Source organism: Mauremys mutica, chromosome 6, assembly GCF_020497125.1.
Source record: "Mauremys mutica isolate MM-2020 ecotype Southern chromosome 6, ASM2049712v1, whole genome shotgun sequence".
NCBI lineage: Eukaryota > Metazoa > Chordata > Testudines > Geoemydidae > Mauremys > Mauremys mutica.
Window position 1 is genome coordinate 131,340,149 of NC_059077.1, and position 23,100 is coordinate 131,363,248.

At 47.1% G+C, this 23,100-nt stretch overlaps 2 protein-coding genes across 8 annotated transcripts in view; one reads left to right on the forward strand and one right to left on the reverse strand.

The window, feature by feature from the left end:
* NCBP1 (nuclear cap binding protein subunit 1) overlaps positions 1 to 15,892 on the reverse strand; it is a 51,375-nt gene extending 35,483 nt beyond the window's left edge. The window contains exons 1-7 of one of the 2 annotated variants that reach the window (XM_045020104.1): positions 15,714 to 15,892; positions 11,102 to 11,190; positions 9,583 to 9,683; positions 7,442 to 7,598; positions 4,894 to 5,001; positions 2,607 to 2,728; positions 1,746 to 1,815 (exon numbers count right to left, since the gene is read on the reverse strand). In XM_045020104.1, coding sequence (XP_044876039.1) covers positions 1,746 to 1,815; positions 2,607 to 2,728; positions 4,894 to 5,001; positions 7,442 to 7,598; positions 9,583 to 9,683; positions 11,102 to 11,190; positions 15,714 to 15,747 — 681 coding nt within the window. In that variant the 5' untranslated portion in view covers positions 15,748 to 15,892. Of the gene's footprint in view, positions 1 to 1,745; positions 1,816 to 2,606; positions 2,729 to 4,893; positions 5,002 to 7,441; positions 7,599 to 9,553; positions 9,684 to 11,101; positions 11,191 to 15,713 lie in introns of those variants that run through there. The other variant, XM_045020105.1, reaches the window with a different exon arrangement.
* Positions 15,893 to 16,031: 139 nt separating this feature from the next.
* TSTD2 (thiosulfate sulfurtransferase like domain containing 2) overlaps positions 16,032 to 23,100 on the forward strand; it is a 52,731-nt gene continuing 45,662 nt past the window's right edge. For 5 of the 6 annotated variants that reach the window (XM_045020106.1, XM_045020110.1, XM_045020109.1 and 2 more), the window contains exons 1-2: positions 18,772 to 19,051; positions 19,277 to 19,485. In XM_045020106.1, coding sequence (XP_044876041.1) covers positions 19,294 to 19,485 — 192 coding nt within the window. In that variant the 5' untranslated portion in view covers positions 18,772 to 19,051; positions 19,277 to 19,293. Of the gene's footprint in view, positions 16,213 to 18,771; positions 19,052 to 19,276; positions 19,486 to 23,100 lie in introns of those variants that run through there. The other variant, XM_045020107.1, reaches the window with a different exon arrangement.

The following is a 23,100-nucleotide window of genomic DNA, read 5'->3' on the forward strand; positions in this document are numbered from 1 at the left end:
AATCATTAAAAAGGGGATAGAGAACAAGATGGAGAATATAGTATTGCCCTTATATAAATCCATGGTACGCCCACATCTCGAATACTGTGTACAGATGTGGTCTCCTCACCTCAAAAAAGATATTCTAGCACTAGAAAAGGTTCAGAAAAGGGCAACTAAAATGATTAGGGGTTTGGAGAGGGTCCCATACGAGGAAAGATTAAAGAGGCTAGGACTCTTCAGCTTGGAAAAGAGAAGACTAAGGGGGGAATATGATAGAAATATATAAAATCATGAGTGATGTTGAGAAAGTGGATAAGGAAAAGGTATTTACTTATTCCCATAATACGAGAACTAGGGGTCACCAAATGAAATTAATAGGCAGCAGGTTTAAAACAAATAAAAGGAAGTTCTTCTTCACGCAGCGCACAGTCAACTTGTGGAACTCCTTACCTGAGGAGGTTGTGAAGGCTAGGACTATAACAATGTTTAAAAGAGAACTGGATAAATTCATGGTGGCTAAGTCCATAAATGGCTATTAGCCAGGATGGGTAAGAATGGTGTCCCTAGCCTCTGTTCGTCAGAGGATGGAGATGGATGGCAGGAGAGAGATCACTTGATCATTGCCTGTTAGGTTCACTCCTTCTGGGGCACCTGGCATTGGCCACTGTTGGTAGACAGATACTGGGCTAGATGGACCTTTGGTCTGACCCAGTACAGCCGCTCTTATGTTCTTATGAGCCACGCGGCTGCTGTGGATCCTCCACCTATCCAGGGTGGTGGTGGGGGGGGGGTGTCACGCAGCATGGACCAGGGTCTGCTCTTGAGGCCCATCCCAGCTTCTGGCTTGACCGAGGCCTCGTGACCCCCCACACTTTTAAGCAGAATCCGTCGCCCCTGCCTCTTACTCAACAGAGCCTACGCTTACTCTGTGACAGAGCTTTTCCTGTGAGCTTCAGAGACACACTAAGCTTCAGAGCCTAAGGAGAGGCTACAATCTTGAGTGGGAGGGGTCCAGAATACTGAACACATTCGCTGAAGGGGGAGCGTCTTCCCCTGAGTCCCTTGTGCTGCTCCATTGCCTGCTATGTTGCCAAGGGCTGAACTATACCCACAGCCCTGCATTTCACAGGAAAACAGTTCCTTTGAGTTCCCACATGAGGTGGCCAAGCTGGGATCCCTGACCATCACTATCAATGCAACTCTTCATACCTGTCTTCTAGGGGGGAGGAGTGGGAGTGCTGCCTGTGCTTCTTGCCACACGACAGCAGGTGGGGTCCTTTCGAGAGTGAAGGAGACAAAAGACAGGCCACTCGGAAATTGAACCTACTGGTGAACAGAATGAGGTCACTGAAGGGCAAACAGTGCAGGTTCCCTTTCTGTCAAGGTCAGTGTTGTTTTCAACACAATGCAACTCTCCCAAATGGTGACTAGATAACTAGTTACATCATGATACTCAAAAAAGGGAGCCTCACAGAACTCTTCCTGCAGTGATCTCAGTTTTCAACCACTGCTCAATTGAGCAGCAAGTGTTTTCCTAAGTGGTGTGCCAGAAAACAAGTGTCTCCCCATAGAATGACCAAGTTTTGCATAGGTTTAGACCTGAGAAATTGAAGACAGCTGGACCTAGAACCTACTGGGGATAACAGAAAACATGGGGAAAGGGAGAAATATTTGCTTCAACAAGATAATTTTCAGAAGAAAAAAGTGCTTTAGCCCCAGATTTTTCTACTTTTGTTACCTCATAGCAAATAAAATCCATTTACCTCTTCTTGTGGATGTGGTTTGTCAGCAGACCAAACTTGTAACATGGGTACATGGATCTTCTGACGCCGTCTATTACATATAGAAAGAAAAGCTATCCATTTAAAAACTGAAATCTAGACAAAGTAATGTTTTCTATTGTGCATGTACAGCATTTGAGCTCCTCAGCTGAGTAGCTTTGTAGTAAACTAACATTTACTAATCTGTCAGGTACTATTTAAAGTGCTAATATGGGTTGTCCTTGCTGCAATGCTGAGTTAACTCATCCAGTTTATAGTGGACAATACTGAGTTAACTCATCCAGTTTATAGTGGACATTTTGCAGCACAGAGTGACTATTAGCAGCATCCAGTGTTTGAAAAGAAACAGAGAGGTTGAGCCCCGATCACATTCCTAGCTTGAGTGTTAGCAGCACTCAAGCTTCAACCCATAACCCAGCTGGCCAGCAAGCTCAAGTTTAAAGCACTATTTAACTTAAGCTATAGATCTGTATGTGGACAGGAGCTGGGTTGGGGTACCACACAAACTAACACTGCAGTTAAGACAAGTCCTATATCTTTAATGAGCTGCTGTTAAAGGAACCCTCAAAACGATTCAAAATGAACAGAGTTCTAGTGTTTTTGCATCACAATTATAAAAGCTAAACAAGTTTTAGAAAACTGGATCTACTAGTATGAAAGGTGCTTAAATCATTTAGCGTTAAAAAAATCCCACAATCTATGCCATTTCACTGTGTCAGACTTCTGAGAATTATCAAGTTTTACAATTTTAGATTACTTTTGAATGGCCAATAAGCAAAGCTATTTATTCTACATTTCACCAGGTGTTAGGGTAAAGGGGATTGGTGTTGGCTGTAGTCTTACTTCAAATAGCTTTCAGTCTGGGACAAAATGCGGTCCATCTCAGCGTCCTTCTTCTCATACAGTTCCTTTCCAACCCAGGGCAGAGATGAGAGAAATGCAAACACATACCAGTCACATCGCACCTGCAGAGAACAAGGACCAAAAAAAAAAAAAAAAAAAAATTATGTTCCATACTTTTAACAAGGAATTTCTCAAGAAGCATCCCATTTTACTCGGCAAGGATTAGAGAGAATAAGTTCCTTTGAATACAATGGAAAAAAATCACTTAGAATCAAAGAAATAACCATTACTTTGGAAGTGCAGCTATACTTCAATGCTAGTTCACAGAGCCACCAGAACCCAAAGATGTGTTCAGCAGCTCTCTGTTTAAAAGCGTGAATGTATTTCAATGTGTGGATATCAGATATATGCATGTTCATGACATTAAGTATCTGGATAACAACACTTAAGACAAGGTAGTCGAGGTAGTATCTTTTAACTGGACCAACTTCTTAAAATAATTAGTTAATAAAAAATATTACCTCACTCACCTCGTCTTTCTAATATCCTGGAACTGACATGACTACAACTACACCGCATGCATACTTAAGTTGGTAAGGTAAAAATATTGTGCACTTGCAATATTAATTGTAATGATTTAGCAGTCAACTTAAAGACATTACTACAAAGAATCTGTCTCATCAATATTTTAGATTAGAAACAGTAAATATTAAAAAAAAACAATTTACTTGCTACTGTGTGTGTTCTTTGGCCAGTGAAACCAAACACTGACATACAGGTTTTGTTTCAAACACTGCACGAAAGCATAATAAAATTCCATTGTCTGTTTTTAACACAGTCTCAGGTTCTCATAAAATATGTAGTTTTTAACATTAACATTTTGGTTCAAATTGAAATTGATAATTGCTTTTCAAAATAGAACTATGCTTTAACGGAATAGTCTGTAAAAAATGGCCTCTTTTGTCATGAGTTCTCCCCTATAGGTGTATTCAATAGCATATCTGCCAACTTTCATAAAGACAAGACCTGTATTCAATTATGACTTCTGTATCAATTCAATTGTTTTCTAACTTTCAGTTCTATGTGAAAAGTCTGTTTGAAGACTGTCAAACATACAGCTAAGGGTAGCATAAAATCCATCTTTACCCTGTAAAGTGTTAAGAAGCTCAGATAACCTTGTTGGCACCTGACCAAAAGGACCAATAAAGGGAGAAGATATTTTCAAATCTGTTGGGGAAGGTTTTTGTTTGTGTCTTGGTTTTTGTTCTCTTCAAGTCAGCAAGGAACCAGGGCAGGAAAAATACATCTCCTTAAGTATACCTGGACTAAGCATCTAGTATTGCAGAAATAGTAAGTAATAGCAAAGAAATGCATTAGATTATCTTTTGTTTTGGCTTGTGAATTTTCCCTGTGCTAAGAGGGAGGTTTATCCCTGTTTTTGTACCTTTAAAGTTTTACCTAGAGGGGAAATCCTCTGTGTTTTTAAGTCTTTTGTTATTCTGTAAAGTACTTACCATCCTGATTTTACAGAGGTGATTCTTTTACCTTTTCTTTAATTACAATTCTTCTTTTAAGAACCCGATTGATTTTTCACTGTTCTTAAGATCCAAGGGTTTGGGTCTGTGTTCACCTATATCAAGTGGTGAGGATATTATTCTCAAGCCTTCCCCAGGAAACGGGTGTAGGGCTTGGGGGAATAGGACTCCAAGTGGTCCTTTCCCTGATTCTTTGTCTAAATCACTTGAAAACAATGGAATTGTATGGGTGTCCCTGAGGCCCTCATCTGGCCTTCAGAATCTTTACACTACCAATGATGACGCAGAAGAAGCAAAGTGCACAATCTGATTCTCATAGGCCATGGTAGATTTGCATGGCCGGCTGTTAGACAATAAAATGTTTTTCTTGTAAAACTGGGTTGTAATTAATTTGAAAGTCACTGAGTGACAAAAGCCATTTTTAGAGTCATTCAGATTAGATCAGTATTTTAAAGTTTCAGACACAAACTTGCAGAGTCTGAGGATTATGTATATGCCAAATTTGAACGTAAAGAAAGCCATCTGAGCCAACTGACTGTATAGGGGCCAAGTACTTACTTTATTATTTTCTCCAACTACCACTGCTACCTTCTAGCCATACTATGGAACTATAGTCAGCAACCCATTTAGGGAATTTACCATTGCACCAGCCCATTTTAACCCCTTACATTGCTGGTACTGTAAGTGCTGGGCTGTGAAAAATTCCTGATAGAATAGCAAGTCATTCACAAAGTAAAGACTCCTTTGCTTACCTGAGGCACGTCTTCCTCTTGAGTCACACTCACAAAGTTCTCAAACATGGCTACCATTGAAGGCGCAGCTATTACATGACAATTCACAAGGTCAGATAGAAAACGAACCTAATAGGTAAAGAAAAGTTCTGATGATACATTTTTAAACTATTCTCTTATTACAAACTTGCTGAAGTAATTGCAAGTCTGAGACCTGACAACAAATATAAATATTCATTCAGCTACTAAAACAAACTACTAGGACCAAAAAATTAATAGCACTTGCCTAGTAGCCACAAAGGAAGCATGCAGTGTAAAGAGAGTCCCTCCCTGAACAACACACATTTTAAGCCTTGCGCCATAAACTATGTCACAACAGCAGCAAAGAGTCCTGTGGCACCTTATAGACTAACAGACGTATTGGAGCATGAGCTTTCGTGGGTGAATGCAAGTCATCCGACGAAGTGGGTATTCACTCACGAAAGCTCATGCTCCAATACGTCTGTTAGTCTATAACAGGGGTCAGCAACCTTTCAGAAGCGGTGTGCTGAGTTTTCATTTATTCACTCTAATTTAAGGTTTTGGGTGCCGGTAATACATTTGAATGTTTTTTTAGAAGGTCTCTCTCTATAAGTCTATATATTATATAACTAAACTAGTGTTGTACTGTAAAATAAACAAGGTTTTCAAAATGTTTCAGAAGCTTCATTTAAAATGAAATTAAAATGTTGATCTTATGCTGCCGGCCCGCTCAGCCCGCTGCTGCTCTGGGGTTCTGTTCACCTAGGCCAGCAGCGGGCTGAGCAAGGCCTGCGGCCGGGACCCCGGCTGGCAAGGGTCCGTCAGCCAGAACCCCAGACCAGCAGCGGGCTGTGCGGGGCCGGCAGCCAGGACCCAGAGGGCTGGGGGTGGGCTGGAGGTGTCAGGGCAGAGGGGGGGGCTAGGTATGGGTGGGGGTGCCAGAGTCAGGGCTAGGGTTGTGGGGGGGTGGAGTCAAGCAGAGGGCTGGGTGTGTGTGAGGGAGGTACAGGGCTCAGGGCAGGGGCCTGCAGGGGATGCGGGGCTCAGGGCAGGGGGAGTGGTGTGTGTGTGGGCAGGGGTCGGGTGTCAGGGATCAGGGGAGAGGGCTGAGTGACTGCCCCCCTAGAACTCCCAACTTCGCTGATCCTTGTCCCTTGACTACCCCCTCTTGGGACCCCTGCCCCCAACTGCCCCCCAGGACCCTATTCCCTATCGTAGCCTCCCTGTTCCTTGTCCCCGGACTGGACCCTACCCCCTACCTGTCCCCTCACTGCTCCGACTCTTATCCACACCTCCATCCCCAAACAGACCCCCAGGACTCCCATTCCCCATCCAACCGCTCCCTGCCCCCTGACAGGACCCCCAGAACTCCCGACCCATCCAACCCCTCCCCACTCCCTGCCTGCCCCACTCCTCTCCACACCCCTGCCTCCTGACAGGACCCCCAGAACTCCCAACTCATCCAACCCCCCCAGCTTCTTGTCCCCTGACCACTCCCTCCAGAGGCCCCCACCCTAACTGCCCCCCCCGGACCCTCCTTGCTCCCAGTCCCCTGACTGCCCTGACCCCTATCCACCCGCTTTCCCCTCACAAACCCCGGGACTGCCATGCCCCATCCAAACCCCCCTGCTCCCTGACTGCCCCCTCCAGAGACCCCCACCCCTAGCCACCACCAGCCCCGGGATCCCACCCCCCCTCATCCAACCCACCCTGCTCCCTCTTCCCTGACTGCTCCCACTCCTTATCCAACCCCCCCAGCCCTGGGCCCTTTACCTTGAGGCTCCACACAGAGCCAGACACGCTGCCCCGCGGGAGAGCACAGCCCCGGCCCTCAGAGTGCTGCGCGCGGCGGCAGGGCTCCAGTTGAGCAGGGAGCGTGTCTGCCTCCCTGCGGAGCCAAATGCTGCCCCGCGGGAGAGCACAGCCCCGGCCCTCAGAGCGCTGCGCGTGGCAGCAGGGCTCCAGGGGAGGGGAGAAGGGGGGGGCGGCAGCTTGCTGCGCTCAGCCGGCGCTCCGGCCCGGGAGCACAGACTCCGCAGCTTGCCGTGCCCGGAGAGTGGGGCCATTTGCCCACCCCGTGTGCACGGCTATGCTTCTGCTCCCTGCCCCCGCGGAGGGAGCAGAGGGCAGAGGAGAGCGGGCCAGGCTGGGAAGGATTTTTAATGGCATGCTGGAGTCCCGGCAGGCTCCAGCGTGCCATTGAAAATTGGCTCACGTGCCATAGGTTGCTGACCCCTGGTCTATAAGGTGCCACAGGACTCTGCTGCTTTTACAGATCCAGACTAACACGGCTCCCCCTCTGACACTATGTCATAACAGTTGCTCTCTAAAAGAAAGAATTAAAATTATTTATTTTGGGAGGAAAAATCTCTTGCACACCTCACATCTTCTCCTAGTACACCTAAGGAATACTGCATGTTGACTTTAGAACAGACCAGTTTCCCCAGTATCACAATTAGAGACATCCTACTTCTCGCAGGTGTAACAGAGACAGCACATCAGGTTAAGGGGAAGGAGCATAAGAGGTAAAAAAAAAAATACTACTTACTAAATACACAGCTTCATTATACAAATTGGCTTTCAAACATTCTTTGAGCTGACGAATCATAGCTTCTACAAATTCCCCACCAAAATTGTAGTTCCTGGCGTTCAGCAACCCAACTAATGTTGTGTAAACGGTAAGCTTTTCTGGTAACAGACGTGCACTGATTTAAACGCAGAAAAGAAAAAAAATATTGCATCATATGTTAATCTGTGTCATATGCATTAATATCCGTCAGTGGTAGCCTCTGTCTCACATTGAAGTTAATGTGAATTGGATAGAACTTGTTATTGACAATAAAAATGGCATAAGAGCCTGGAATGGCATTTACTGGAAATTTTAAACACTTTATAGAGGTGTTTTGAGGACTATTTTATGAAGAGGCTTTGAAATTTTAAAGCCAAAAGACAGCATCATTTTACAGAAGATTCACAATTTAATTTTAGTGAACCAGCAGCTGAACTTGAAAGGGTCAAAGTAGATTTTAGGACAGAGTCCTACAACCTTTTTGTAGGTTTTATTTTTTTTTAAAAACTAAACTAGAGTAGAAATAATGATTCTCACACCCTCTTGTCTCATCCCTTTCATATACATTTTTATATGAATATGACTAAGCAGTTCAAGAACTAAAGGCTGTGAAGATTTTTATGCTCTACTAAACAAGTACTTTTTGTTTGCCCTTGTGTAATTCCTTTAAATACAGTGAAACATCAGGAATACATAAGAGACTTTATCCTTTCTGTATCTTGTGTAAGATGAGGTGCATTCTGCATTGCATATAAAAATGTTAAAATTTAAACACAAAAAGGCTATTGCATCAACATGACTGATTTTAAATGGAAAGTGCTTAAGAAATTAAAAGGGATAGTTCCGATGATAATTTAGGTCATCTCCTTAACTATGTTTTGTATTCATGTGTACTTTTATATCTTGACACTTGCATTATTGTTGTTGGAAACAAATTAACTTCTCGACTAAGATTGTAACTTGCATTACAATTGTCAGAAAAGTGTGGCTGTTGTATCATTTGACCACACATTCAATTCTAATTTCACTTACCCTGGAGCTTAAGACCTCATCTGACACAAGATACAGAGAGTATAGAAGTGCAACACCAAGGCCCAGAAGAAATGCCACTAGTTGACAGCTTCACCTGAGGTGGCTCGGCATCAAGGCCCCCCCCGCAGACCCACCCTACCCATGAGGAAAGATGGCTTGCTGTGGTGGGGAGTAGGTCTGGGACCCTCTGTCTGCTTAACTGCTCTTGGAGCAGACTAAGTCCTTAAGACAGGAGTGAGCAAACTTTTTGGCCCAAGGGCCACATCTGGGTATGGACATTGTATGGCAGGCCATGAATGCTCATGAAATTGGGGGTTGGGGTGCGGGAGGGGGTGCAGGCTCCAGCTGGGGGTGCAGGCTCTGGGGGGCAGAGGGGGCTGCAGATGCGGGGTTGGGGGTGCAGGAGGGTGCTCCAGGTTGGGACCAAGGGGTTCAGGGAGTGGGATCAGGTCTGGGGCAGGGGACTGAGGTGCGAGAGGAGGGCAGGGGGGCAGGCTCCAGGTGGCGCTTGACACTGCTTCTGGGAGCTGCTTGAGGTATGTCCCCACTCCGGCTCCTGTGCAGAGGCGCTGCCAGGAAGGTCTGCATGCTGCCCCCTGCAGTTCCCATTGGCTGCGATTTCCAGCCAATAGGAGCTGCGGAGGTGGTGCTTGGTGCGAGGGCAGCGTGTGGAGCCCCATGGCTGCCCCTACGCGTAGGAGCCAGAGAGGGGAACGTGCTGCTGCTTCCAGGAGCCACACAGAGCAGGGCAAACCCTTGACCCTGCTCCTCGGCTGGAGCACCGGAGCGAGGCAAGCCCCGAACCCCGCTCCACAGCTGGAGTTCGAGGGCTGGGTTAAAATGTCAGGAGGGCCGGATGCGTCCCCTGGGCCACAGTTTGCTCACCTCTGCCTTAAGAGAATGCAGTGTGTGTTAGTTTTTCCTCCAGTTGTTACTGTTGCCAATTTCCTTGGCTAAAAGTAAACTTAAAGTGCCAGTAACGGATGAGCTGTTCATACAAACATTTTAAATATGTCATGTATGTTTGAAAAGCATTTAGTGTAGATAATACATCATCACCTGGCTCCACAAATCTTTTGCATACATACACTGTACAAAGAATTCTTAATATCTTGCTTTTGTAGTTTGGTAGATCAGCCTCCAAGACACCAGCTAGGCCTTCCAAGTTGCTCTCCAAAGAAGAAGTACTCTAAGAAAAGAGATAATTTGAAACCCATCACAACCAAATCAAGGGATAGCCAGCAAACCCTTCAGTAACAAGCCTGTTTGAATGGAAGATTATTTTATTGTGCTCTTATTGACAAGAGATAAATCTGGGTAAGAATAAAATTTTGTTTTTTAGTGGGAGTGATGTTTCAAATTTCATCTGGCTACATGAGATTTTTAGTTTGCTGAAAGTAGAGAGGAGATAAGTAGTAAAAGACACAGAAGCGAGCAATACCTCCTGAACTCCGCACTGTTGAAGGCAGTCCATTTTTATTTCTTTGTTACTCTCAATCTATTGCAAATATATTAAGGGGGAGGACCATCCTAATCTCATTTAAATGTTTTTAAAAAGAGAAAAACTAAAAAGATCCCTTAAGTAGCTACAGCCTGGATCTTGAAACATACAAGGGCCTACCATCCAAGTGAGATACCTGTGCTGCCATGCCCCCTGAAATTTAAAGAATTAGAACAGTTCTGTACTGTATTTAATTGAAACATTGCCAATTAGCTTTCCACAAAGGCATTTCTAAGGTTTTTACTATTTCAGCAATCTGGACAGCAGGAAAAGTTAGTGAGCATATTATTCAATTAATTTCATCAGTGTTCAACAAGCAATATATCCACAGAGTAGTATCCGGTTAGAGCAAGGATTCTCAAACTGGGGGTCAGGATCCCGCAGGGGGCCCTGATGTCATTACATGGGGGGTTGTGAGCTGTCAACCTCCATCCCAAACCCCGCTTGCCTCCAGCATTTATAATGGTGTTAAATATATTAAACAGTGTATTTAATGTATTAGGTGGGTCGCACTCAGAGGCTTGCGATGTGAAAGGGATCACCAGTAAAAAAGTTTGAGACCCACTGAGTTAGAGCTAGCAGAATATGACTAAAGTATTTATAGCAAACTGGGTGAAATTATAATTAAATTAGCATTTACAAACACTAACCAGTCAGTCCTACTTACTACTTATTTTATACCTTATTTCGTTACCTGGCTTCATGCCATTTTTTCTTCTCTATAATACACTGAAGACAGTTCCAGAAAAAGATCAGTCTATCTCCTGTTTTCCCCTTCTCTCCCTGTCCACCCTCCCTTTTTGATTCCCATCCATAGCAGTTGGGATCCCTGCATGTGGGTTCTTCCTCTTATCCTGTATTTTGTTTATTCCTTCCTCCATCAAAATCCCTCAATAAAACCCCCCCACTTCTCTTTTTGAATTTAATCCATCAGTATCCTTTTCCCCCTCCGACACCCACTCACTAGATTGAGGACTGCACTAGTAACCACTGATACAAAAGTCTCAATTCATGTACTAGACAGAGCTCTCTCAGAAGCCTCAACTCTTACATCCAAGGATTCAAAACCAATAGCTCAATTTGTCAGAAGAAATTGCTACTCATACCTTCTCTCCCACTCTGCATATTAAAGATTCCAGTCTCTCTTCAATTTCAGATGGCTCAGATGTTCTCCTCCTTTTATGAGGCTGTCCTCCTGTTTCAATACATTCATGAAACCAAGAATACCAGTTAAATAAGTCCTTGACTGCTTTAAAAAAAATTCTGAACAATTCTGTCAGCCTCAGCTCACGTTCCAGTTCTGTAAAAATTACCCACAAGACATTCAAGTGTTGCTATTATTTAAGACAGACCCAACAAACATGAAAACAAAGCTAATGTATTAATTAAAACATATCCAGTTTCTGTAGCCATTTTACTCTCTAGTATTGTATTCACAGAGAATCAAGTCCTTTTCACCCTCTTATTTGAAAGAAGTTTTTGGAAGTGCATTTCTGCTTAAGTGGCAAGATACAGTATCAGTGGTACATGCAGAGTAAGTTAAGCATGTGTTATAGAGTTAGCAGTACCTAAATACTGCTCATCTGAAGTACCATTTGGGATTATCTGGCACCAAAGATAACATGAGAACATGCCTAAGCAAGGATGCTCATGTAGCCTTTTACTTATCAGGTTTTTTATTCTGGAAAAAAGACTAGACAAACAAGCAAACAATCACTAAAGACCTTTTAGAATCGATATTAGTTAAACTCAATGCTCAGATAAGAGCTGAAAATGTTGCTAGCAAAAGTAGTAGAGTTCTCTGTCTGTAGGATTGCATCAAGTTAACTATATATGTCCCAAAAGATGCATCTGTTCTACACATGATCTTATCACACTGTCATCACCAGGGCATTAAGCGACATGACTAATGGATATCACACGTGGTTCATTTTCTCACCATCTCCCCAGGGTAGAACTGTACATACCATGCACTTTGTTTTAGTAGAGTTTCATCTGTTTTAAGAGCCGCACACTGCTGTATAGGTGGTAGAGAAGGCAAGGTGGAAATTGTGCCCCTTGCAACTGGAGCAATGGTGGCGAAGTTTGTAACGGTCCTTCAAACTCCCATAGGAGCTGTGACCAGCCTGGAACTGGCCACTGAAAGTCTGCATCCTGCACAGATGAACTTTTCCCTTATGGTAGTAAATTCTATTGTGCCAAGGGAGTGAAGCTGTTGACCACAGTCCTTATGCCAGAGCTTTTTAGCTGATCTTTTAGACATGTCATAGACTCATAGACTTTAAGGTCAGAAGGGACCATTATGATCATCTAGTCCAGGGGTAGGCGAACACGGCACGCGAGCCGATTTTGAGCGGCACGCAGCTGCCTGCTGCCGTCCCAGCCCCCAGCCTAACTCAGCCCCCCTGCCCACCGCTCTCCCCTGCAGGGGCAGGAGACAGAAGCTTCCCTCCTCCCCCGCTTCTTCCCCCAGCGTGGTGCTTTCCTGCCCTGCCCCCTCTCCTTCCCTGAGCCAATCAGTTGATGGCCCTTGCGAGGGGGAGGGGAAAGAGCGGCAGCCTGCAGGCAGCTCCGTACAGGACGCAGAGAGAGGTAGGGACGGAGCCTGGGGGAAGGGGGTGGAACAGGGCACCTCCCTTCCAGCCCCCTGCCCTGACCCCCCCCACACACTCAGCCTTCTGCCCTTCACCTCCCACACCTCCAGCCCTCTGCCCTGACCCTTGAACCCCCACACCCAGCCTTCTGCCCTGCACCCCCCAGCCCTCTGCCCTGAACCCCTGCACCCCAACACATACCCAGCCTTCTGCCCTGCACCCCTGCACACCTCCAGCCCTCTGCCCTGACCCTTGAACCCCCACACCCAGCCTTCTGCCCTGCACCTCCCAGCCCTCTGCCCTGAACCCCCGCACCCCTACACATACCCACCCTTCTCCCCTGCACCCCTCCACACCTCTGCCCTGACCCTTGAACCCCCTCCCCCAGCCCTCTGCCCTGACCTCTGAACCTCCCCAGGTCTAGGGGCCCAGCCGCAGGCTCTGCTCAGCCCACAGCCGGCCTAGGTGAACAGAACCTCAGGCTGGCAGCGAGCTGAGCAGGCTGGCGGCGTAAGATCAGCATTTTAATTTAAAATGATGCTTCTTAAACATTTTGAAAACCTTGTTTACTTTACATACTATAGTTTAGTTATATAATATAGACTTATAGAAAGAGACCTTCTAAAAGGTTAAAATGTATTACTGGCATGCGAAACCTTAAATTAGAGTGAATAAATGAAGACTCGGCACACCGCTTCTGAAAGGCTGCCAACCCCTGATCTAGTCTGACCTCCTGCACAATGCAGGCCACAGAATCTCACCCATCCACTTCTATAACAAACCCCTAACCGATGTCTGAGTTATTGAAGAACTCAAGCTGCAGAGACTCCTCCAGCAAGTGACCCGTGCCCCATGCTGCAGAGGAAGGCAAAAAACCTCCAGGGCCTCTGCCAATCTGCCCTGGAGGAAAATTCCTTCCCGACCCCAAATATGGCGATCTGTTAAACCCTGAGCATGTGGGCAAGACTCACCAGCCAGCACCCAGGAAAGAATTCTCTGTAGTAACTCAGATTCCACCCCATCTAACATCCCATCACAGACCACTGGGCATATTTACCTGTTGATAATCAAAAATCTATTGCCAAATTAATTGCCAAAATTAGGCTATCCCATCATACCACTCCCTCCATAAACTTATCAAGCTTAGTCTTGAAGCCAGATATGTCTTTTGCCCCCACTACTCCCCTTGGAAGGCTGTTCCAGAACTTCACTCCTCTAACGGTTAGAAACCTTCGTCTAATTTCAAGTCAACTTCCTAGTGCCCAGGTCATTGAGCACCTTCAAGATAAAGGACTGAGACCTTGATGTGATTCTGTAAGAAGCCAGTGTAGAGTGCAGGACAAGTTGAATGTGCTCCCAGTAACCTGTGTTGTAACATTCTGTACTAGGGGGACTGATGGCTTTACGTCCAGATACATCACATTAGTATTAGTGTCAGCAAGGAATCCAGGAGCATCGCTAACCTGCAGGCTGACAGTCTGATCAGTTGTGGCTGTGTACCTTTAATAAAAAGACTGACCCATGGCTGCAAATTCTCCGAAGTGACCACCATAATCTTGTCCAGCTTCAGCCAGCTGTTCACATATCAGCTGATACTATCCAAACTCAGGTGATAGTGGCATGGCTGTATGCAGTGAAGAATAGGTAGAGGTGGGTGTCATCTGTATATTGCTGGCACTTAAATCCAGTCATCTCACCAATTTATCTAGCGGCTGCATGTACAGCTGAACTAGGGAAACCGAAGTGGCCTGTCTGTTGGCAGGCATGACAGCAGATCCATGCAGTTTGGGAAGCCTCCCTAAGTGTGCACCCCTTTTCAGTGAAGTAGAATGCTAGTTCTTCCCCGTGCTCAGTGCTGCTGTGGGCCGTAGGCACTCGGTACAAGTGGTTTAGCTCTTAAGACAGGTTCAGCAGAGATTGACAGGAAGGTTCTTGCAGCCTGTAACACAGCCTCAGCATAGGCTGGCAGAAATTCTTTGTTTCAGCCTTGGTTTTCTACCTTCTCTCCATCTAATGCAGGTTGTCAAAAAACCAAGGAGATCTATGTGGTGATGGGGGAGGAAGGGGACATTTGGGGCCAGCATACTGATGGTTGAGGCTACTATACAATGATGATTTCATCATCTTTCCAACTCCTGAGTGACAATCTACTAGTACGCTCGCCTGCACCTATACACACCCCCATTGCATTCAGATGGGCTCTGCACAGTAGAATACAAGGCCACAGACAGCAAGCAGATGGGGGTAGATATAGTTTAAAATGTTTTTAAAAGAGTATAATGCTACTCAAAGCTGCTGTTGCTACTGCCATTAAGTGAAACAGATTAGCAAAAGTAATGTTCTTGGAATCTAGATTGTGTCTACTACGGTGTCCACTATAAATCAAGACAATGTAACAGGCAATGCCACCTGACAGGCAATCACCTGATTTTTGTAAGAAAAGGCCTTCCAGAGCGTTAGAGATCAGAAATTAACTCTCCTGAAACAGAAGCATGAATCTAATATATGGAGATATAGTACCTGTCTCAGAGAGCTGGAAGGGACCCTGAAGGGTCACCGAGTCCAGCCCCTGCCTTCGCTAGCAGGACCAAGCGCTGGTTTTGCCCCAGATCCCCAAGTGGCCCCTCAGGGGTTGAGCTCACAGCCCGGGGTGTAGCAGGCCGGTGCCCCCCCCCCATGTACCCCAGCAGGGCGAGAGGCGATGGGTCACGGGTACGGGGTCACTCGGGGGGGGGGGGGAGGCTCGGGGCAGGCCCCACAGCGCTCAAAGGCCCCCGGGCCGCACGGGGGGCGGGGGGGGGGCGCCGAGGGCTCAGGGCAGCTTCGCCCGCCCGCCGCGCGGGATGGGGCCGCTGCCGGACCCCGCTGGCGCTCGCACGCGGCGTCACCCGCCGGCCCCAAGCCGGGCACGTGCCGGAGCGCGGCTCAGCGCGGCGCGGGGCTCCGGGCCCGCATCACGGGGGCGCCGCGGAGCCGCCCCCCCCCCGGCCCCTGTCCGCCGGAGAGCGCGGCGCGAGGCGGGCCCCGCCCCCCCCCCGGGATTTGCGCTGCGGGGCCGCTCGACCCGCGCGTTTCCCGGCGCCAGCCCCAGGGGCCCCGCCCCCTTCCCGCGGGCCCCGCTCACCGTCGTTCTCGTCGCTGTGCCGCCGCCGCGACATGCTGGCGGCCGGGCGGGGCGGGGCGGGGCGCGCGGGCGGCGGGGGCGGGAGCGGCGCGAGACAGGCGGCGCGGAGCAGGGCCCTGGCGGCGCCGAGACGCGTTTCCCTCCGGCCGCCCCCTCCCAGTCCAGCTTCCGGCCAGCCGCGCCCGCGAGCGGCTTCCGGGGCAAAGGGCGGCGGGAGAGTTACCGCTACGCCCCGCCCCCTTCCGGGCGAGCACCGAGCGCCGCTCTAGCTGCCGCTCTATGGTACGGCGGGGGATGACTTCCGGGGCGGGCAAGGGACAGTCGCGAAATTACCAGAGTCCCCTGGGAGGCGAAAAACCAGCCCGTCCCCGAGTGAGGGCCCGCTCCTGCCCGGCCCGCGACGCTCCCACGGGCCCGATCCTGCGGCGGCCTTAGCGCCCGATCCTACGCTGAAGCCAAAGTCCTAGCGCCTCTTGGCACCAATGGGCCCGATCCTGAGGTACCCCCGCACCCCCCCCCCAGCGCCGCACGGGCCCGATCCTGCCCTCAGTGAAGTCAGTGTCTTAGCGCCTGCTGGCTCCAGTGGGCCCGATCCTGAGCCCCTGCTGCTGCCATTGCCCCGCCAGGCAGCGCTGAGAGCGGCGATGGGAGCCCAGGGCTGCGGGAATTGGCAGCAGCTTTCCCCAGAGCGCAGCCCTCGGGCACGGCGGGGGCATGGCCCATCGGTCAGGCCCAGTGGCCGGACAGACTAGACCACAGGGTTGCCAACCCTCCAGGATGGGCCTGGCGGCTCCTGGAATCGGCCTCGCTGTCCCGGTGGCCACTGAAAGCAATCCCGGAGCTTGACATCACGTCATGCTGGGGGGAATCTCCCGGACTAGCCTCAGTCAGAGTTGACGACCCTGCTAAACCATCGGGTTCCCCCCCGTGCCTTACAGGGCTCGGTGTGAGCGTTTCTGTTACTGTTGCCCACGGGGCCGGGCACAGCGCGGTGATTTCTGTGCCTAGACACCCCGAGCGCTGTCTGGCTCCTGCGCTGGCCTCGGCCACGGGTGGGCGGTTCAGCCACCCAACCAAACCACACGCTCAGCGAGTGAAATACCCTCACAGGTATTTCGGTGCCTGAACGGGCTCCTAAATGCCTTCGAGGAGCTGGGCCATTACTAGTTTGGGCGCAATCATGCAAATGCATCCATGTGAGAGACTCTCTAGGCTTCCTGTATTTATACCTGCTCCTGTATTTTCCATTCCATGCATCTGGTAAGTGGGTTATAGCCCACAAAAGCTTATGCTCAAATAAATTTGTTAGTCTCTAAGGTGCCACAAGGACTCCTCGTTGTTTTTTCTCTAGGCTTTGTAAATCTTTAATTAGCTGTCCAAGGGACCAGCAAAAGTCAACTGCCTGTTAGAATGTGGCACACGCCGCTGCAAAGTAAAAATCAAACAAGGAATTGTACCAGGAACCCGATGGCACCTTAACACAGGTGTAGTCAACAGGTGGACCACGGGCCAAATCCAGACCACCAGATGCTTTCAAACAGACCCCAACATCTATTTATTTACTTATTCACTACACCTGCCTTAAAGTGTTCACACTATTCAGGGAGTTGCCTGTTGGATTTCATACTGCAAATGGAATTACCAATGTAAAACTGTCTCACAATCTGTTCCATGTATGTTATTCACTGAAAAAAATAGAGCTGGTTGAACTTCCCGCCACAGAACAGTTCTCCATTGGAAAATGCAGTTTTGTCTAAAGGAACATGTAAATTTTCAACAGCAAAGTGTCAAATTATTTTGGCTTTCTTGATTTGATGTCAAAACATTTTGCTTCAATAAGGTAAAAATATTTCACAATGACTTCCTTTTTTATTATATTTCATTTTGATATTATACGTTAAATATATTTCTATATTATATATTTCACATTTTATATTTTACTATCATGTTTCAACATTATCAAAACAAAATGTTCCGAATAAAAATTTTTGGTAATTTCCATTCTGTGAAAATGTTCAAAAACTCAACTTTATGTTCCAAAATAAATTTCAGAATGTTGGCATTTCCTGCAGGATGGAAATTCCTTTTTCTGGCCAGCTCTACTGAATGCATTTCATACTGTGTGGGTCGTGAAAGTCCCCTATGGTACAGAACATTCCCTGGCAGAGCAAGACTTGAATTCCTGCTGCGCTCCAGTAGAAAGCTCTGGACACTAGGAAGTTTAGACTTGAAACTAGACGAAGGTTTCTAACCATTAGAGGAGTGAAGTTCTGGAACAGCCTTCCAAGGGGAGTAGTGGGGGCAAAAGACATATCTGGCTTCAAGACTAAGTTTGATAAGTTTATGGAGGGTATGATGGGATAGCCTAATTTTGTCAATTAATTGATCTTTGATTATTAGCAGGTAAATATGCCCGATGGGATGTTAGATGGGATGGGATCTGAGTTACTACAGAGAATTCTTTCCTGGGTGCTGGCTGGTGAGTCTTGCCCACATGCTCAGGGTTTAACTGATTGCCATATTTGGGGTCGGGAAGGAATTTTCCTCCAGGGCAGATTGGCAGAGGCCCTGGAGGTTTTTCGCCTTCCTCTGCAGTGTGGGGCCCGGGTCACTTGCTGAAGGATTCTCTGCACCTTGAGGTCTTTAAACCACGATTTGAGGACTTCAGTAACTCAAGACGTAGGTTAGGGGTTTGTTACAGGAGTGGGTAGGTGAGATTCTGTTGTCTGCATTGTGCAGGAGGTCAGACTAGATGATCATAATGGTCCCTTCTGACCTTAAAGTCTATGAATCTAAGAGGAGCAAGATGGACACAAGGCGGCTAGAGACACAAGAAGTACATGCATGTTGGTGTCACAGATACGACACATTTCTCTCTCTCTCTCTCTTTGTAGAAGTTTTACATGGTTCTGGTTTACTTGTACGCATAGTAACGCCATCAAGCTGAGCAGTCCACAACTGTTATTTGGTCAGTATAGTTATTGTAAAAAGGTTGTGAATTGTGAATTGTCCCTGAAGTGAAGAGTTTCCAGGAAGGAGGTGTGAGATGAGACATGCTTCCTCCAGTACAGAGAGAGCAGAACCATCTCCCTTCCAGGGAAGGCAGGGAGGAGATGGAGCCGTAAAATCCATAGCCTGCTATGCAGTATTTAGCATACGGATCAGTCACACTTTCCAATGAACTGGTCAGGGTGTTTGAAACCATGATTATTTTCGGTATACCCCTGTCCAGCAAAACTTGTGCGATAGGAAGAGATCATGGGGACTTACTGTTCTGAGCTTAGTTGAAAATTTCTGTCTCTGAAAGCCTGGCATAAAGATCTCCGGACAGCTATCTGGTAACTTCTGTGAACACTGTTTTTATAGTCTTAAATTCTTATCAGGTTAAGGCTTGCTGCTGGTTGACTTTTTGCTGTTGTAGGGCAGTGACAGAGGCTGCGAAGACAAAGGCGGCCTTTAGCAATGTCTGTCTGCAGTGTGCTTTTATTGTTTGGAATGTATAGTATTGCTGTGTATGTTTGATCAGAGTATATACAGATCTGTTTGGCCTGCATCTTCTCTAGATCGCAGAACAGGATTTATGCCTAACTGCAGTGACACAGCAATGATTTCTTCTTCTGTGCTGCTGGATGGAGGAGATGAAGTGGAGTGCAGTATTTTAAGGTTTCCAGATCTGGACGTGAAAGATCCTCTTCCTTTGACAGCCAAAAGCAATTTCAAAGCGGAATCAGATACCGGTGTGAGAAAGAAGTGTGCATTTGCAAAGAAGAAGGTACGTTTTAGTATAGTACTTCATTGCGTATGTTCATAATGCAGATTATGCAACTGCACCATTTCTTTATCTTGTAAGAGCTTTCTTTACAGAGTTCCTATCTCATTCCTGCTACACCCTTAATTCTTGTTATTATAGTAATAAGTTAAAAATAGTTTGGCTCCATTAGTATCATATTTAAATGAAGGGAATCTGCAATTACTACCTTTAAGGCAGTGGCGCTCAACCTTTCCAGATTACTGTACCCCTGTCAGGAGTCTGATTTGTCTTGGGTACCCCCAGGTTTCACCACACTTAAAAACTACTGGCTTACAAAATTAGACATAAAAATACAAAAGTATCGCAGCCACTATTACTGAAAAATGGCTTGCGTTCTCATTGTTACCATAGAATTATAAAATAAATAAATTGGGATGTAAATATTGTACTTACATTTCAGTGTACAGTATATAGAGCAGCATAAACACGTCATTGTATGAAATTTTAGTTTCTACTGACTTTGCTAGTGCTTTTTATGTAGCCTGTTGTAAAACTAGGCAAATATCTAGATGAGTTGTTGTACCTCCGGGAAGACCTCTGTGTATTCCCAGAGTTACACACACCCCTGGTTGAGAAACACTGCTTTGAGGCAAATTGGGATGTAACTGGTATAATGACCTGATTCAACAAAGCACTTAAGTATGTGCTTAAATTTAAGTGCTTTGCTGAATAGGTAGGAATTTTAAACACTTGCTTAAAGTTTAGCTATGCTTAAGCTGTTTGTGGAATTGGGCCTAAGAGAGGATGTTAGTGCATTAAAGTATTGTCAATGGTTTGCTGCTGCGGGATAAATGAATAGGTGAATCTGAAATATAGAATTCAAACACAGAGAAACCAATGTTTAAAGAGACACTCTCTCCACTTGAAATCTAGTCAGTTTAAAGGAAAAAAATTGATTAAAAGTTTCCAGTCGAAAATCTGCCTCTTCCTCCTGCCAATTTTTGCAGGTGTGGAGCAATATATATCTATATATATTTTTAATTCCCATTTTAATGTTGCTGTATGAAAGACTCAGACATTCACTGTGGTCAGGTGTCCTCTGGTGCAACAGTGAAACACACTTTACATACAGTGATTCTGGCTCTCTAGAGTAAACAACAATAGCAACTGATTATAGTGAAGCAGACTGTTACACAGAGTACTGTCAAATACACTGACAAAATAGAGAAATATTTTGTCTTTAATCACTGGTGTTAGAGGGCTTATTCCTTCATCCTCTTACTTCCCTGGTCCTTCTCGCATGAACAGAGAGCAACAATACCTGAAGTCCGAAGCTGCAAACAATTCGATGTTTATTGGGGTGAACTTCCAGCAAGCATGATTCCAGTTTCCTTCCTCAGTGTCTCCCTTACCAGCTCTGACACCACAGAGCCTTGCCTGTGTCCCTGTTCCCATTCCCCCACTTAGCAAAACATGATTCCAATTTCCCACCCACCCCTTACTTCCTGATTGACTGCAGACTATGTAGTAAAACTTGAGTTCTGCTTAGCTAGACCTTAACCAATCATTTTACTGAAATTTAACTAACCAATCCTAACATATTGTAACATGATTATCTAATCAATTATATCCCGCCACCTTAATTAGTTTACACCCAGCAAAATTAATTATACAGCAGACAGAAACAATCACAGAACCAGACAGAGATTATACAGACAAACAATAGGAAAGTGGAGACTACAGTGATAGAACAACAAAGAAATGAGGATTTCACACCCCAGCTGTTGATAAGTGAGTTCTTGCCAGACAGGATGCTATCAGACTAAGGGCTTGGCTACACTTGCGAGTTACAGCGCATTAAAGGAGCCCCGGGGTGCACAAGCTCACTACCCGTCCACACTGGCAAGGCACATGGAGCACTCTGACTCCGCGGCTAGAGCACTCCTGGTACCGCACCTCGGCGAGTAGAATAACATTTGATGCGCCCTCGCTGGAGTGCCCCAGCATCAGTGTGAACGAGGTGTTGCAGTACTGCGCTCTGATCAGCCTCCGGAAACGTCCCATAATCCCCTTAAATCAAGTGGCTACTCTGGTCATTGTTTTGGATATGCCCTTTGAAAGCTCGGTTTGACAGCCGGCTGCTTATCTGCTCCAAGACAAAGCAACCATTACTGTGGAACGGTGTGTGTGTGAGAGAGAGGTGGTGGGGAGGGGAAGGCCTGCTGCTGTCTGAACTTACAGGACAGCATGCTGACATGCTATCAGCCCCCCTAAACCCACTCTCTCTCCCCCCCCATACACACTCCACTCCAGCCCCTCATTTGAAAAGCATGTTGCAGCCACTTGCATGCTGGGATAGCTATCACATTGCACTGCTCTCTGTGACAGTTGCAAGAGCTGCTAATGTGGCCAGGCCAGTGTGCTGTCAGCTGTCAGTGTGGACAGACTGCAGCGCTTTCCCTACTGCGCTTTCTGAAGGCGGGTTTAACTCACAGCGCTCTACATGTGCAGGTATAGCCAGGCCCTTCGTTTTCTTTAAATCTTCTAGGCTCTTCCCTTTCTCTGGAGGTGATAGATCGAATCACCTTTTTAACAGCCCAAAAGTGTGACTGGTGAGGATGTGACCCTTCGCTTCCCAGTTAATGGCTGCCTCTGCTGCTTAGCCAAAGGCCTTAGCTTAAGACCAAGGCCTCAGACTGTCACAGTGAGAGAAGGCCCAGACACCGTCAGACAGTGATTTTAATTCTTTCTTTTATACCTCTATAACTAGCTAAATAATAAGAATACACCTAAATTCTTAAAGTATAGGCCTTTGTCGACAGGCCTAAATATCTATATCCTAATGTCGCAGGGTGGTTACCTTGCTCCTGCCCTGAAGGGCTTGAAACAGCCCTGGGAGAGGGCTGTGGCCGAGGAAAAGCTGGGCTGATTGGAAAGCAGCCACCGCTGTAGCTAGTGCAATCAGGTCCCAGCTGGCCCTTACAAGAGTGTGGTGGGCCAGAAGGAAAGAGACTCTCTCGTCTCTCGAGAGAGGAGGGACCTGGCTGCCTGGGAAGCTGAGGAGGGTACCTAGGATGGAGCAGGGCCGGGGAAGGGCAGAGGGAGCTGGGGAGCTCCAGCCTAGCAAAGCCCCAGGCTGCAGGCCGAGTTAAAGGCCCAAAACAGGGCACTAGGGCTGCAGAGGGGCAGCCCAGGAATAGGCAGAGGCAGCTGGTCCAACCCTCCTTGCTGATGAGTGGTTTACAGACTGCGTCTGCCCCAGGGAGTGGGGGCTACATGGAGACTGGCAGTAGCCACTGAGGCAAGGTGGGGATGGGGGTTCCCCTGGGAGGGGAGACCCAGTGTGAGGGGGTAATGTGGTGGGCAGAACCCCTAGGCAAAGGGCAGTGGGGTCTGGGGGGGACATGGGGGGCCAGTGGCAGGTGAGACACCAGCCGGCAGAGGGTGCTCTGGAGCTGGAAAAGAGCTAATTCCCTGGACAACCAGCAGGAGGTGCTGTGCTGGTGAGTTGGTGCCCTGTCACACCAAACATCTGGGTTGCATGCAACAATCATGAGTGGGAAAGACACTCCTTATCAGACAGAAACATGACATTAAAGGGATAGTTTCATTTTAATGTTGTTCCCCACTTTTGTA